This window comes from Varanus komodoensis, unplaced genomic scaffold, assembly GCF_004798865.1.
Source record: "Varanus komodoensis strain SLA01 unplaced genomic scaffold, ASM479886v1 scaffold71, whole genome shotgun sequence".
Taxonomy (NCBI): domain Eukaryota; kingdom Metazoa; phylum Chordata; class Lepidosauria; order Squamata; family Varanidae; genus Varanus; species Varanus komodoensis.
In genome coordinates, this window is record NW_025336360.1 from 505,078 (window position 1) to 522,158 (window position 17,081).

The following is a 17,081-nucleotide window of genomic DNA, read 5'->3' on the forward strand; positions in this document are numbered from 1 at the left end:
GGAGAAGTTGGGGAGATTCCTAAAAAGGGCCAGCAAAAGAGGAAGCGAGGTGGCTCTCTGGGAGGAGAGGGTTCCACAACTCTGGAATCACCACATCAAAGTCCCCTTCCTCTGTTCGCACGAGGGGGCAGCTCATAGAAACATAGAAACGGAGAGGGTCAGAAGGGGTCTCCCGAGCCATCTAGTCTGACCCCCGGCTCCAGCCAGCTCGCTCATGACATGCCCACCACGTGCACGTCCAGCCTATCCTTGAACACCCGCACCAATGTGGCCTCAACGGCCTCTCATGGAGGCCCATTCCACACCCTCGGGGTCCTGACTGTCAGGAAGTGCTTCCTGGCATCCAAACAGAACCGTGATTCCCTGAGCTTTGCTCCGTTGGAGCACGTCCTGCCTTCCTCTGCAGGGGAGAACAGGTCTCTACCCACCTCCATGTCCTCTTTGCTCATCCTCCCCGAAGGCCTCTTTGCTCAGAAAGGCAGGCATCACATGGCCTAGACTTTTGCCAGCGGACTTGGTGGTGTTGGCGGCATTCCTGGTCTTTGCCCTGCCCCGCCCCGCCCAGGACAGAGCTCCGCTGTTTAGCCCTGCTTAATCCAGGTCACCTACCTGTTGCTTTGGCATATAAGGCTCGGCATCATTCCAGATTCCTCCTCTGTCGCAAGTTTTCTTGCCAGGCAACACGGTGACAGCGCACCTTTCTCTATGAATGCAGCCCTTGCAGAAACAGGTCGGGCTGCCAAAAGGACCAGCCCAGCACCTTCACTCGACTCCACCGAGTAGACCCTTTTGCCTCCGTGGAGGCAGCCTTTGAGAGAAGAGCCCTGGAGCGCGTTTCTTCTCTCTCACAGTTCCAGCCACTGCCACCCTTCCTACACGTGAGGTCAGCTTGTGCACTTCCCCTTGTGGGACATGCCCCCGGCCCAAGCCGAGAAGAGAACATGCACCGTGAAGCTTCCTTCTGGCTTGGTGTGATGGAGGCATCCAAAGCACATCGTACAAAATCAAGGACAGACCCAAACAGGGCCCAGGCAGGAATCCTGCAGCCTGTGCCAAGATCCAGTCAGGAAAGGTATTCCTCTTGTTTGGTCTCCTCTACCTTCTAGATTCCTCTGCTTCCACTCTGCCTCGAGCTCAGCTGTGGGACACAGCAGGTTGGACTCTGTTTACTCATTCATTTATTCATCTGGCAGCTCCAGAGCTAGAAGCAAAACTCTACGTAACACGATCCCATCCCTTCTGAACTGTGGGGGAGAGAATTCATGTTCAGATACCTCCATCATGGCAAATCAAAAGGGACCTTCAGGGCAAGTGTCGAATCCTCTAGTCCCATGTTGCCTCTCAGAGAATCTCAGGCATGGAGAACAGCTGTTCCCTTCCAGGACAGGGAACAACCCGTAGCCATGCTGGCTAGTGCTAAATAATTAAACCGACGGAGAGCTTTGATGTGTGGCCAATGAGTGAAGAGTTGGCATATTTTGTGGTTGTACCTGGCCCCACTATAACAACAGTGCCTCAGGAGGCAAATAGCTTGGCCTCTTGGAGCTTATTCGGGGCGTCTCTCTTTCTCTGTAGGTTCCGCGTCGCCATAAAGAAAGAGAATTATCCAGATTACATGCCTTCCAGCATCTTTTCCGACAGCGCCAAGCAGATCTTCAGGCTGCCCGGACACACCATTTATCTTCTTCCCACCATGGTCATCTGTAACTTGCTCCCCTGTGAAGTCGAGTTTTGCATCAAAGGGACGCCAATCCGTGGGACTCTGAAACCCGGCAAAGAAGCCCTGCTGCACACGGCCGACACGTCGCAGAATGTGGAACTCGGTGAGGCTACACGGCACCGGGGCAGTGCAAGGCTGGCGCAAACGCGACCCGAATCCGGGCCCTGCATCAGCGACTACGGTGCAAGCAGCTGCACCGTCCTCGCCAGCAAAAATTGATTGATTGATTGATTGATTGGGTCACGTGTTGATATGCTGCCTATAACTGCCAGAATGACCTCCCCAGGCAGCTCACACAATCGAATAAAACAGTTAAAAGAATAATATCATAAAACAAAATAGTACAGTTCTACTATACTATTATAGTAATACACCTTCATTGGTTTATAAAACCAGTGAAGGTCCATCGGCATTCACAAAGGGCTTAGATATTATAGAATTTCGTAAAAAGGTGCGCCTTTGCCAGGCGTTGAAAAGAAAGCAAAGACGGCACCAGGTGGATTTCCCTAGGGAGGGAGTTCCAAGGATTGTGGGGGGCGGCAGTAGACAAGGCCCTTCGCCTGTTTGCCGCCCCTCTTATTTCCCGGAGGGACGGCTGTGGCAGAAAGCCTCCGGAGCTGATCTAAAGGGGCAGGTAGGTATATGCGGGGCGCACTGCCTTCAGAACAAGATTGTCAGGAAACGAGGAGCAAGGATCAGCATGCGTGGGGAAACTCCAGGCTGCGCAGAATTGCAGAATACGTACGGTGCTCTTACGGGCTGTCAAGTCCTCTTACGGGGACCCTCTGAGCTCTTGCATGCTGGACGGTTCCATCACAGGGTTGTGCAAGGGAGGAGCGCGTGCCGGTGGCTTGCCGCTGCTGCCTCCCCGGACCCGAAGCGAGAGGAAGTCTGGGGGCGGATGCCTCTTAGTCCGGTGTCTCTGCTTTGGCGGTTCCGCCTGGGCTGACCCCGCCAGAGGACTAGCCTCATGATGAGGGCACTTGGCCTCCCGGTGGCATGAAGCCGTGGACCCAAACTGCGTGGGTCGCAGTTTGCCCACGTTGCAACTTTGTCGCCCGCTTGTAACTGCTTTTTCAGGGTTTGTTTTGTTTGTTTTGTTTTGCTTAAGGTGGGGTGGGAGAAGAGCACCCTTTGCCGCAGGAGTGCCGGCGGGGGCTGTTGGGGGGGGGGGGGGCGGTGAGCATGGACTCGTGGTCCTGAGCTGCCCTCATTTTCGCAAGTGCGGGTAACACAGTGAACTGAACACTCGCTGCAGGTCACACAACGTCTTGGTGTTCCTGCGGTTTCCCCAGGACTGAGGGGGAAGAGGATGGAGGAGGAGGCAGATGACCCCCCTCCCCATTCCTGAGCATCTGTCAGACACAGGAATTTTAACCACAATGCATAATTTTTTTTAATTTGGGGTTCGTGTATGCCGCCCCATTCGCATAAGCCTGGGGGCTTAATTAATGTTCCCAAGGGACTGGATAGCTTCCCAGCAAACGTTGCCCTTGCAGAGGAGCAAATTAGTGGGTGGGACTACGGGGCTTGTTTTCCAAGTCTTGAGGGACCACACCACCCAAAAGGGAAACCCTCAACAGGTGGGAAATGGTTCTTCCTGTGAACCGTCGAGAAAAGGGCATCATTTTCTTCCTTGATTTCAGGAGTCTCCCTGGAAAACTTCCCACACTGCAAGGAGCTTCTGATCCCTCCTGGAACGCAAAACTATGTTGTGCGGATGCGACTGTATGACGTCAAAAGGCGCCTCTTGAATCTCACGATAAGGATTGTGTGTCGAGCTGAAGGATCCTTAAAGATTTTTATTTCGGCACCATATTGGCTCATCAACAAAACAGGTAAATCGCACAATAGAGTTCTGTGGATGCTGGTGAGCTTGATTCACCAGGAAATAAGGCATCTGCTTAGCACTGGCTCTCAGGCCCACCTTGTTTGGAAGTCATTAAAGAGAACAGCTGATGCAAACAATATCCGGCATCAAAAAGCACACGCTTTTCTTCTAAGCATCCTGCACTGAAATTTGCATTACACACACTGCGCAGGATCTGTGGTACATTGCTGTTTGGCCCATTTTTAATGACTTGCAAACTGATGCGATTTGTGTCTGCGGATTTCAGCCTATCTATCCTTTTTAAAAATTTGCAAACAAAACCCGAAAAGTGCTCCATTGCATATACTCAGTTCAGTCTCTTGCAAATATAAAGTAACAATAGAATCTGATTTGACTAAGAACACAAATTATATAAGTAGTGCTATAACATAGTATAATGAATAAAGGGTCACTCTTCTGTATATTTTCATTGTTTTAATGTTTCCTTGATGGGATTTTATTGCCTTGGTTTTATAGACTGTTTTCAAGTGCCCAGAAAGCTTCAGCTATGGGGCAGTATAGACATGAAACTTACGAAAACAAACTTCTAGAAATGCATATTCGTAAAGTAAGCAACCCCTTGAAAGTAGAACATGTGGTTTGAAAGACTTACTTCTTCCAAAAGCCCCAATTTGAACATCATCAGAGTATATATATCACCCACAACAGCGTATCAGAAAGAAATTTGTCTTTCCAGTGTTTCATAATAATTCTCTTAACCTCTCCCTGTGTGCAAAGGGTCCATTGCTCTTTAGATATAGCCTGGAGATAATAGCCGTTTTACCCACTTTTTGGAGTTTCTGATAGAGGGAAGTTGCCAGTTGGGGGCACCAATGAAAAATGCAAGGCTAATAACAAAGGGCCAAACAACCTGGCATAACAGGTGTTTAAGGTTGCAACCTTATGCCTTTTTTGGAGAGGAAAAAACCATGCCTGGCCCAGCTAGGAATGCTGGGAGTCCGAACATGTGCAGGACTGTGCCCTGAGAGAATTAAACTGCCAAGTAACCACGGCTTTGCTTCTGAAGGGTTGCCGCTGATCTTCAGGCAAGACAACGCCAAGACAGATGCAGCGGGCCAGTTCGATGAGCACGAGCTTGCCCGGAGCCTGAGTCCTCTCCTCTTCTGTTACGCGGACAAAGAACAGCCACACCTGTAAGCTCTATTCCCTGTATTTATTCACTGATTATGAGTATTTTTAAAAATAGATGATAGATCAGTATAACCAGTGAACTTCGGGAAGTGTTCCCAGTAGCTAAGGAGACTATAACAGGACCAAATGTCTGTTCCGACAAATGTTGCAATTGCTCATATCCGAAAGAACCCTCCTCTAAGAGGGGAAGAGCATGGTGAACAGAAGAGGGGACTTGTTGGTGGTTGCACCCCCTGCTTCTGGAATAGGCTCCCCAGAGCAGAATGCCAGGTGCCCTTCATTGCAGTCTTTTCGGCGCCAGGCAAAGACAGTTGTATTTTCCTGACATTTTAGTAACTGAATAGTTTTTCAATTTCGTATTAACTTTACAGATGGTCTTAGTCTACTATACTTGTTTCAAAATAGTTCTGTTAGTGACCTAGGAAGTTGTTTAAATTGTACTAAATTATACTGTGTTTGTGTTTTATCTATTTCATTAGTTTTGAAGTGCTCAACACCCAGAGAGTCCTATGTAGGACATTTATTTATTTATTTAAAACTTTTATATGCCGTCCTCCATGCGTGGCATCTCAGGATGGCTTACAAACATTAAAATCAAAAACGAATAAATGGTTAATACAAATATAAAACAATATACAGCCAATAAAAATAAGAGAGACTGATTAAAATGATTGAAATACTAATTTTTAAAATAACACTTAAATGAAAAGGTTTTGACCTGCCACCGAAAAGAATATAGGCTCAGTGCCAGGCGAAGCTAATCTAAATTAGCGAGGTTTATATTTTTTTTATAAAAAAATGAATAATGTTGCCATTTAGTCAAAGCAGGCAAGAGGTATGTAGCATGTGAAGCTGAGAGTGGTAAAAACTCATCCGTAGTGCCACGTAATTGAGGATATTAAGGGGCAAGCACGGCTTTTATGCCGTGGGCTGCAGGAGCCTAAAACTGTGAGGGAAATAAAAAGCAATGTCCACGGTGATACGGAAATGTTAGCACATCCAGTGAAAGCGCTGTTAGAAGATTCGGTGTCTCCTTTGACCGTTCGGAAGGACCGCTGCAAGCCCATTTGTTCTCAGGGTTGAAGAATCCATCTCAGTTAAGCTCCGTGCGAGGAAATAGAAGTAATCCTTGTAGGAATGCGAAAGAAGCAGATCGGACCACCTGGCATGCTTTCTAGCAGACACATTGCTGATGGCCCTTAAAGCACAGGGAGGCTTCTGCCGATGGAGGACTCCTTCCGGAAGATGTGCCAGGGCTTGGAGAACAGGCAGGGACCTGGCTGAGATCAGCACCTGTGTGAGAGGTGGCTAGGTACACCGAGTGCATTCGATATACATATGCTATTCCAAGGACACAGCACCCTGAGCTAATTCTGTAGCAGCTCCTCCTCTGGGCAGTTTCCTCTTAGCACTGACCTTTGTAAAGCGGCCACGGCATAGCCGAGCAAATGCGGGCCAGTCTTAGGTTCTGTCAAGGCTTCTGCAAAAGTGACCATCCAATCGGTATTTCCCGTTCCATGTTGCAGTTGCACCATGAGGATTGGGCGAGGAATTCACCCCGAAGGCACTCCTGGCTGGTGCCAGGGCTTCTCGCTGGACGGAGGGAATGGGGTCAGAGCCCTCAAAGTGATCCAGCAAGGAAACAGACCTGGCCTTATATATAATATTGGTATGTACCTTTATATTATTGTGCGCCGTCAAGTCAGCGCCCATCAGCGGCCACCCTGTGAACGAAATCCCTGCCAAGCCAAGATTCAAGGTGTGGAAAACCTAGTTTTCCCCCACAACTGGCTCCTAGAGTGGCTGAAAGCTTATTCTCGCCTCACGGCCTCCTCCAGCGTGACTGTGAGAAGGGGAACGGAAGCCTTCACTTGCATTTTCGGTCAGCAGTGGTTGATTATTTATTTGCCCCTGAATCTACAGTTTAGGGAACCACACCAGCATTATGAATCATGCTTTGGAAGTGGCTTCCCTGCAAAGCAGAGCTAAGACCTACTTCCGTTTGTCTGGATTTGGTTGTAATGACAGGCTGCCATTCCAAATATCTCATGGTCATACTAAGGAGGAAGTAAGAGGCAATGACTTGTGTATGAGGTTTGCATCTAGCAGAGGTCTGTATATAATAGCAATTGTGCTAGTTAAATTCAGAGCAATACACCAATATGCAACAGTACAGAACGTGTTAAGCGAGCAGCGAATAGTAAAAGAATAGAAACCAGCAGTGTCCAGGGTAAGAAAGAATCAAGGTTTCTCCCTTCCCAAGGAAGTGTTTCTTTTCCTTTTAAAAATTAAAATTAGTTTAAGCTACCTTTAAGGTTTAGGAAGAGTTTGTTTCTCTCTTTAGGGGCAGTGTTGGGGGCGGGGGGAGGGAATTGCTTCTGGAAATCTTAGCTATTTGTCATATTGAAAGGGGAAAGTGGTGTATGGCTTTCTAATCTGTCTGGCATCCTTGCGAATGAAGGTAATTCCTAATATGAAAAATTTTGCAAGGCTCTCCTGCTGCCTTTGAATATGCAGATTGGGTTGGCTGTTAATAGCCCACATGAAAGCTTCAAGGCCTGTTAAATCGTCATTGCTCTCTGAATTAGAGAAACTGTGGGTTAAACTCAGGCTGAAACCTGATATCCTGGTTTGCAAGCCAAGATTAAACATGCATCTTTGTTAAGTCCCGCGCTAATGAAGAAAGTGTCTATGTTTTCTTTAAGATTTTGATTTGGATGCTCCTTTCTAATTAGCTGTATCAATTACCAGGTATTGATGTCAAGACAGGCAGAGGTCGCTACATCGACACCTGTATAGTAATATTTGCGCCTCGCTACCTGTTAGATAATAAATCCATGCACAAGCTTGCCTTTGCACAGCGGAAGTTTGCCAGAGGACAGGTAAGAACGCTTCTGTTTCTCCTTATGTGTCCACCTTGCCACACTTTAAGGATGCAACATAAAGACTCTTGTGGCATCTTAAAGATGCCCACAAAAGCATGTGCCACGAATATCTGTCGGCTAATATTGGTGCCCAAAGAACATTGCTTGGCGTTTTCTGCCCTGAGCTTTCCCTCTGGAATTATCTTACTTTCCTCTTCATTTTATGTTTAGGCTGAGATCCTATATACACCTTTATATAGGTGCTGGCGATGACCTATGAAGCCCTAAATGGCTTTGGTTCAGGATACCTAAAAGAGCGCCTTCTCCCCTATGTGCCCTTCTGCCCCTTGAGATCTGAGGCGGAGGCCCTCCCCCGGGAGCCCTTCTTGAAGGAGATTGGGACAGTGGCTACCCAGAGAAGGGCCTTCTCTGAGGTGGCACCCTGACTGTGGAACGTGCTCCCCAGAGAGGTTCACCTGGTGCAATGCTTCTTTCCTTTTGGTGCCCGGCGAAACCCTTTTTATTCTTCCAATAATTGCTACTTTGCTTTAAATTGTGGTTTTATACCTACCATCAGATGCTGTGCTGTTCTTACTCTCGTTTCTATCTTTATACTGTTTTATTAATGTTGTTGTGAACTGCCTGAGACATTGTGATGGGGCAGTGTAGAAAAGTTTTAAATAAATAAATAAATAGATTCATGGACGTAAGCCCCATTGGATTCAGTGGAGCTTGTGTCCAAGTAGATATGTGCTGGATTCTGTTGCTGATATTTCAAGCTGAATTTCAGGATAAATTGTCTTCCCACAGCAATTTCCTAGAGTCAGTAAAGGCAGTATCACAACATCACACACAAATACCAATATTGGAAGAGCAGCATATAAACTGCTCTATAAAGGGATCCAAGCAAAGAACTGATAAAAAAAACAGCAATTCCAAAGTAGCAGCAGATAAAACAGTTACGCTATCACAGCCTCCTCTTCAGAGAGAGATGGGACTAGCATTGTTCAAATAGCATAGACGGCCAGCATTCTTTCACTAAGGTTATGCCAGTTCCAGAAATAACTCCTGGGAGAAAGATTTCCCAGCACAAAAAGCTTTGATTATCCCCAGGCACCACATTAAGGTTGGGTTTGGTTTTTTTTAATAACTTGTTGGATAAGTGAAGTGGATAAGACGGAAATGATGGATAAGATGGGGCATTAACTCCATGTGGCAGGCCAGGCTGTCAAGGACAGGGCATTCTGGAGCACGTTCGTTTGCAGCATTGTCTTGAAGCAAACTTGATGGCTTCTGGAGCCATGGGATCCGTGTGCGTAGGAGAGAGGAGGGACCTTGGGCTGTCTAAAGGAGATGAGAAATGAAGAAGCGTGTACTTTTCTGAGCAGCAAAAAGCCCATTGCCAAAATTCCTGGAAGTTTCATTTAATTTCTGCAGTGCGGGAGATGCCAAAGATGTCTAGATCTTCTCCATAAGACGTGTGCAAAATGTACTTAGCCTTTGTGTTCAAATGCTCCAAATCCACAGTTTTATAACAGAGACAGTAGCGCAGAGTGTCTTGCTAACCGTGTTGGGAGAACCACACCAATTTGTTGTTGCTGTTTCATTATTTGTGCCACATCCAGATGTTCTGGTTTCTCTTTATATGCGGGTGCTAAGACTTGTATCTTTTATTTATTATTTAGAAACTGCTGCATAGCCAGACTGGGCTCTCTCAAGCGGCTAACAGCATCAAAATACATTAATGACAATTAATTAATTGTCCTTATGCAAAATGCACCATGTGCAGATACTGCTTGTGAAGGACGTGTGTTTTTTCCCTCCTCATCAGGGAACCTCCAACCCAGAGGGGTACATCTCCACCCTCCCCGGCTCGAGCGTTGTCTTCCACTGGCCGCGCAACGACTGTGACCAGTTACTGTGCGTTCGCTTAATGGATGTTCCCAACTGCATTTGGTCTGGAGGCTTTGAACTCAACAAAATCAGCTCCTTTCATATCAATATGAGGTACTTCATCTCTGGGTGATTCCACACCCTTGCCGTAAAATCCCCTCCTCCTCCTCTCCGGTTCGAAAACAAATGCGTGTTTGTTCTTGACATTGCAGCCCACAGACAATATCTTGTCCCGATCTAGAGGACAGGATGTTATTATTAAGTATGCAGGTGCATGTATGCCAACGCATGGCATTCTGTTAGACCTCCCTGACAGGTTGGAATACACGCAAGCTTTCCAGCGGCTCGTAACTTTGCTTCAGTCAGTGAGCAGTCTCGTGTATTCTGTTTTAAATGAGCAGCCTTGCTTTCTGCAGCAGCTGCAGTTTGGATGCATATGACTTACAGATAAAAAATAATTCTCCTCCTTTGAGGCATCAAGATCCAAGGAGAAAAGGGAAGTGATGGGTAGATAGATGTGTCCTTTTGGTTGCCCCCTGGTAATCCAAGCATGGGGGAGCTCTCGGCTCACCAGCGGGCAGCTTCCTCTGAAGAAGACAAAATCCCTCTTGTTTCCAATTCTGCGTCTCTTACAGGGGTGGGGCACTCCCGTTTAGGAGTGCTTGATTTGGGAACCAAACTTAAAGGGGTCCTTGTGCGTGGAAAGCCTTAAGATCCATCCCACCCCGAAGCCCATGTCCTTTTGGATCTCCCATTCTGCAAATCATACAGCTGAGTCCGGAATGAGGAATTATTTTTGGCCTAACCATCTGAAGTGTCTCGTTCATACTAATCTTGCAGGAGGCGAATCCAGTGACAGGGCAAGGTCTGACAGCAGTGCCCTGCAACTCTGCCCAAGACCTCTCTGGGGCTGTTATTTGAGGCACCAAGCAATGCCACTTTTCTTCCTGAAGTCCACCTTTGTTCTGCTTTATCGTTTCTCAGAGGGGGGCTGATTCCATTTCTTCTCATTGTCCCCAGCAAAGCTTTACCTGAAAGTATTGTCTCGGCGCATCTCCTCAGTGGAAGCTGGGAGAAACACAATCTTTAAATTGCATTTTAACGGGGTGAACATCTCTACCTTCGAAGCCCAAGCACCCTGCCCACTGGGGGGGGCAAGAGCTGAGTACATGTATTTCCTCCTGCTGAATTGGTTTTAGGATTGTTTTCCTCCCTGCAAAAATCATGGGCAGTCTGCCAAACCCCGAGTGCTGAAAATGAAGCAGCAAAATTAACACCAGACCGATCTAGTCTCCCTGTTTCGAAGTTAATTTTACAAGGCAGCAGGCGTCAAAGTGGAAATATTGCATATTGCACCCATCAGCTTTCAAGGTGTCATTGGCTGGCTGTGCTTGCGGACTGCTGAAAATCCTGACCCCGACTTTGTGAAGAACTGTTACAATGAGAAGCTCTCCCAGTTTTTGACCCCCGGCGGTTCCTGTTTCATGTTCTGCAGGGACACCTTTGGGAAATGCTACTTCTTGCGAGTCGAGATCACTCTCAAGGGAGCCACATTCCGTGTCTCATTCAGCAATACCGATCAGTTGCCACCGACGTTCCGCATAGACAACTTCTCCAAGGTAAAAGACTCTTGCAGGCCCCTGATGGACACGCGAGAACCAACGGTCGGGGTGGACTGCCGAGACCTGGGCTTAAATCTTGCCCGCGTGCCAGGTTCCTTTAGGGTCCCCTCTGCTAGTCTGTGAAGCCGGAGGAATCCAGCGTTCGCCGCAAACTGTTCACACCTTTCCTGTGCTCTTACCGTAGGTCCCGGTTGTGTTCACGCAGCATGGCGTTACGGAACCACGGCTCAGCACCGAAGTCAAGGCGGGGACTTCTTTAGATTACGCCTGGGATGAGCCCACGCTGGGGCCCTTCATAACGCTGACAGTGAAAGGGGCTGGCTCCTCCGAAGTTACTTGCAGCATGAATAACTTCCAGGAGAGCAAGCAGCTCTACTACGAGAACTTCATTTATATCGCGGCGACGTACACTTTCTCGGGGTAACGTCTTGCTTGCGCGGTCTGCTGGGAACGTGGGGCCGGGTCCCGCGGAAGAGGAGACCTGCCCATCATTGGCAGTTACTTGTTTGTAACATTTCTATTCCATCGCTCCTCCTGCTTGGTTTAAGTGCCTCCCGACATGGGCTCCATCTTTTTTTGTTCTGCTTTTATGGGGAGCCAGCATGCAACGCTCTGCTGGGCCCCCAGGGAGCTGCATGAACACAGTGACCCAACCCTGCGCATGCTTCCCCAGAAATAAATCCCATTTTATTCCTCAGGGTTTATTTCTCCACAAGCCTGGGCACAGGTCTGCAGCCCAGGGAGCTTTTTCATATTATAAAAGCGCGGGCCACCCACTGGAACGGAACATGCAAAAAAGACAACCACCACTCACAAACACTTTTAACAGGTGGGAGGGTCTGTCGCGTTTGGTGTAGTGGTTACGTGTGCAGGACTGGGAGTCTGGATCTGTGTTCTTGCCCCCACCCAGCCAGGAAGCTCCCGGGCTTCGGGCCAGGCAGCCACTCTCAGTCCAACCTACCTCGCAGGGTGGTTGTGAGGCTAAAACTGAATGGAGGAAGAGAATTATGTAAGCTGCCTTGAGTTCCTTGGGAGGAAAAAAGGCAGGCTATAAATAGAATAGCTCCATCCTAGGGCAGCTTTGGTTCTGTCTTCTGAGGGGTCTCTCCTTGCTTATGTACCCGGCAAGGTATAACAAGACTGTTAGCTCTGAAGTTCTGCAGGTCGCATCACCCACCAGAATCCATCCAAAATGGATTATCTCCCTGCTGGTGGGGAAAAACATACTAAAAGGGCTAGAGACTTCCCTCCCTCTGAGGCAGGGAGCCTGTTGGCCTCTGTATTCCCCTTTGCTTTCTCCGAAAATTTGCCTTTCCATTCAGGCCAGTCAGGCATCCTGTAACTTGTGTGCTTCTGAGAGTAGGAGATTTCTCAAAATACCCAGTGGGTTTCCTTGGAATTCTAGCCTTCAGGAAGACACTGGAAGACCCGTGGCTTCAACTAAGGAGGTCGATTGTGCGGAGCTTGTCCTGGATGTTTGTTTGAAGACACAGAGAGTCATATTAAAGAAAAAGGTATGGAACTCTAAACAGGTTTGGGGAGAGACGTCTTCATTATAAAGGAAAAGCGAGACCGGCATTGTTTCACGTGATGTCCCACCTTTGATACTTTGCTAACTCACTGCATATATGTCAACATGGCAAAGTCTGTTTGCTAAGAACTTCAAGGCAAGGCACTGTAGCAGCCAGTTCGGTTTTCTTACCTGCCTTTTGGTAATTGTGGTTTCAGTTGCCTCGTAATTCTTCATAATCATTTGGGAAACTGCAAATATATATGGCTGGGCTGAATCAGAGATGGTTTCACATTGCGGGAGAGTTCCTCAAGGAAGCTCAAGTGCTCCCTCCACCTCCTCCTCACATGCAGCAACTTCCTCCTTCCTGGTTCAAGACAAACCGTAGCTTGCTGAAACCTTCAAACTAGGTTTTTCTCTTGCCCTACAAACCAGGATTGGAAACTAAGGTTAAGTCATGTTGTCCAGCTCCATATTCCTGCAACCAGGAATATGGAATGAACCGTTACACTTGAGAGGAGAATGAGGAGGTGCAAGAATCTGAAGCTCCTTGAAGTTTTGTAAGGTCGGACTGTTTGGTGTTGTGCCAGAACTGTCCCCCCTCAGGCTCTTCCCTTTTCATGCCCAGTTCTCTCAGTCTCTCCTCACGGGGCAGTGCTTCCAAACCCTGGATCATCTTTGTTGCCCTCCGCCGGACCCTTTCTAAATTTTCTGAATCTTCAGTCTTGCTGCCCAGAAATGAGCACAGGATTCCGGGTGAGGTCTGACTAAAGCGGAGTATAGAGGAATACCACTTCTCATGATTTGGAAGCGATACTTCTGTTAATGCATCCCAAAATAGCATTTGCCCCTTTGGCTACTGCACCGCATTGTTGGCTCATATTTAGCCTGTTGTCCACAATTACTCCGAGGTCTTTTTCATGTGCAGGTCTGTTGTATCGATGCCTTTGGTTTCTCTTTCCCTGAGGGAGGACGTGGCACTTGTCCTTCCTGAATCTCTCTCTGTCGCTTTCATCGCTTTCATCGCAACCTCGCATGCCTTGGTCTGCCCACGATCCTTGACGCGGTTTCTTCGCAGGAGCCCGGGAAGCGTTCTCAGCTGTGGCGAATGACTGGCACAGGCATGCTTTGCCACGAAGGCTCCGCAGTCCCTCGCCACCCGAATAAGTCCTCCCCTCCTTGGGCCACAGAATCCTCCATGATCCTGGACATTGCCGGCCTTGCTGCAGTCACAGATAACAGGTAGGCGGCCCTCGGTGCCTGCCTTGCTTTCTGCACCCGGCTTTTCCACAGGTTCTCAAGGCACATAAGAAATCAGTCCCCCAAAATGGCCATCAGCTTAAATTTCTTTATTCAGCATGTGGCATATATTGCCAGGGAGTTTACAGTGTTTTACACGCAGTAGTTGTTTTGGCCCCTGCAAATGCTACAAATACAATACAAAAGAACAGAGCAGCACAGCTATCCCTCCAGTTCTTAAAAACAACCGAAGTCCGGAGCACAACGGTTGTGGCACAAGCAGCTAGCAGGCCTCACCTGATGCAAGAAGGTCACCACTTGGCCACCACCTGACAGTGGGCCTGAGCCAGGTGTGTTGTTCTGCCACGGGGCCTCCAAAGGCAGGGAGGTGGCACAGCGGGCCCTGCTCCCGTCACGTGCTGGCAAGGGAGCGGGGCATAAAGAAGAGGCTCGTGAGAAGATCTAGGTGTCCAAGTAGGTAAAAACAGAAGCAAGCAGGAGGGTAATTATCACAAAAATTAACAAAAGGAAGACGTTTCCTTCTCAAGCCACTTTTAAAGTTTGGATGCGTTCCAAGCTAGGTCTTGTTCAGGTGGAAGTTTGAGCCATTCGTGGGTTCATTCCCCCCTGCTTTGTGGTCAGCCTCGAGATCAAAGCAGGTCTGAGGATCCTCGAAGCTCTGGCTCCATCGCAGCAAACCCTGGTTCACAGTTGCACCTGAGCCAGCTTTTAATCGTCATCAGCGGCTTTGAAGCTCCAGGCATCCAGCTTGGTTTTGTGCTGATTTGCAGCTCAACGATGCCTTCGCTTCCCCAGTGCCAGTCTCGGCTCTCAGCCCAACGCTTAAACATACCTTATTCATGTAAGACTGAAAATAAACGAACTTAAAAGCACGTATGAAATTACTGCCTTTTTTTGCATTTGCCAAATATTGTATGTAATCTCTTTCATCCTTTCACTTTGGCAGAAAATGGGGGTTGTGCATCTAAGCTGTAGAAAGCAGAATAACTCCGCTCAGCACATTAGTTGCTTGGTTCGCACAACCCAGCAGTTCATCGTGGTTTAATTTACCTGCAAAGGCTGTTAGTTTGTGCCAGGCATGTGGAGGTGGAATGTTTGCCCAGCACCCGCAAGCACCCAGCCTCCCGTGTCATGAGAACCTAGCTGGCAGGAGACAGACAACCTTCAAATAACCCACGGCTTGTTTTTGCGTTATCTGAAGCAACCCCTGCTGCCTGGGTTCACCTGCCAGAGGTGCCCCTGTGGGCTTCTGGCACAACGTGCTGTGTGGGTCAGATCATTGTCCACACGAATGTTATGCACCAATTTTTAAAGCTACTGCTGAAACTCTCAAAGTGCAGTTTTGGTTTTTTCCTTGGTTGCTTGGTCTTTTTGAAGGGGTTCTGAGAACAGAGCCACAGAAGTGGGACCTGCAGTAAACTGTTGCAGCGTATCCTCGCTTCCTAGCAGAAGCTGACCTGTTCAGAGTTCCAGGCACCCACATCTCCCCTCGGGAGTGCTACAGGATGCTAAGATCTTACGCCGAGTGTTCCATGCCTGCCGCCCCGTTTTTCAAATTTTCTTTCCGACAGACATTCAACTAACTCTGTCCAACTGTGTTTTTAGTCTGGCTTCTGGCAGAGACTCTGGGAATTAGTGCTGGTGCCAGCAACTGATGCCCTCAGCATAGATCTGAGCTGCAAAGGTTCCAGCTGGCATAACCGGTCCATCCTTGGACCAGAGAGCCGACAGCCTTGAATTGATCCTTTGCTGTGAAAAGCCATAGCTTCCTGATAGGAAATCCGGGAGTGAGGCATTTGGTTGACAGTATCTGGTTCTGTGAACAGACATCAGTGTTTTGTCTTGTCCAGTCCCGTCCCGTCCCATCCCGTTTCGTTTTGCCGCGTTTCACCCTGTCCCATTTCACTTCATCTCGTTTCATTTCGTTTCATCTTATTTCGTTTTGCAAAAAAACAGTGCAATTTTGTACGTGAGCTAGAGTGGGTTTTGTCTTTGTTCAATAGCGCTTGCTTACTACAGTTTTTACATTATCATTTCTACAGTCGCTCCAATCTGTTTTCAGTTTAGCACATAGGGGTGGGCTGTGGGTGAAGAGAAAACAGAATAAGCAAATATGAACAGATCTCCAGAAATGGAGGAAAGTGGCGAAACACAGGCCCGGAAACAGGCTCTCTTCCTTTTTAGGTATGAGCCACTGATGCTGAGAAAGCCAGACAGACGACGTAGCACCACACAGACCTGGAGTTTCCGGGATGGGAAGCTCGTCTGCGGCATGCATGGACTGGTGGTACAGGTTGGCACTGCTGTTCTCGCGTGTGTTCCTTGGGATGGCTGCTGGGTGAACAATTCAACGCAAGGATGTTCAGAGAGCCCTTTAAACTGTATCTCAGGCTGTTTGCTACCTTAAGGGGTTTTAAGAATTAATTGTGCACTTTCCCATGCGTTTCTGCCAGGGCAGAGGCAGGTTCTGGAGGGGTGGTAGAACTATTGCACTATCTGTAGCTCAAAGGTAAGGCTTTTTAATCCCAGTTCATTTTCTGTTAGCCTGGAACCAGCCCTGTAATGCCTGTGTTCACACACAATGCCGTGTGGATAAGATCTGAGCGGCAAAGGTTCCAGCGGAACAAAGCAGGAGGAGATCCTTTGCAAAATTTTGTTTCACTTTCAAGGAATCTCCCCTTAGCATCAAGTCTGAAGAGGCAATCCTAATCCAGAACAAGAATGGTTATTTAAGCCGGCAAGCTTTTGAACCCTGGTTTGGGATTGGCTAGCTTAGAAGCCACTTCCCCGTTAGGATATAACACTAGGCTGCGCCACCTTAAAAGCGCAGCCAAACTCAGCTCGAGTCCAGCTGCTGTGTGGAAGGAGAAGGCACACCGTGACTTCCATCCTTTGCCCTGTACTCACGTCGTGAGCACATCTGTCCCCTCTTCTTCCTTTCCAGCTGATCAAAATGAAGAGCTTGGGAAATAGTATTTTATTGGCGCTTAAATGGGCTTTGCATTTTCTAGGAGAGCTATGAACGAATTGCCTCATAAAAGAACTGATCCCTCCGATCTGTGGGCATAGCTTCTGCCCACGTGAAGAGTTGATTCCATCCTGGAAGGGCCCCCTCCTCCCTCCCCTTTCCCGGCGTCTGGATTCTGCCCTCGGGGTGGCTGGTACAGCTTGTGGCCGGACAGCCGGAATG

At 48.2% G+C, this 17,081-nt stretch overlaps 1 protein-coding gene across 10 annotated transcripts in view; it reads left to right on the plus strand.

The window, feature by feature from the left end:
• Positions 1-17,081, plus strand: part of VPS13D (vacuolar protein sorting 13 homolog D) — a 139,047-nt gene that overhangs the window by 64,543 nt on the left and 57,423 nt on the right. For all 10 annotated transcript variants that reach the window (XR_006416824.1, XM_044452261.1, XM_044452254.1 and 7 more), the window contains 11 exons: positions 1,576-1,823; positions 3,367-3,558; positions 4,618-4,744; positions 6,269-6,411; positions 7,494-7,624; positions 9,438-9,613; positions 10,995-11,118; positions 11,306-11,541; positions 12,527-12,635; positions 13,710-13,873; positions 16,076-16,184. Coding sequence is in view for 9 of the 10 variants with exons in the window: in XM_044452261.1 (XP_044308196.1) it covers positions 1,576-1,823; positions 3,367-3,558; positions 4,618-4,744; positions 6,269-6,411; positions 7,494-7,624; positions 9,438-9,613; positions 10,995-11,118; positions 11,306-11,541; positions 12,527-12,635; positions 13,710-13,873; positions 16,076-16,184 (1,759 nt within the window). In the remaining variant the exon portion in view is untranslated. The remainder of the gene's footprint in view (positions 1-1,575; positions 1,824-3,366; positions 3,559-4,617; positions 4,745-6,268; positions 6,412-7,493; positions 7,625-9,437; positions 9,614-10,994; positions 11,119-11,305; positions 11,542-12,526; positions 12,636-13,709; positions 13,874-16,075; positions 16,185-17,081) is intronic.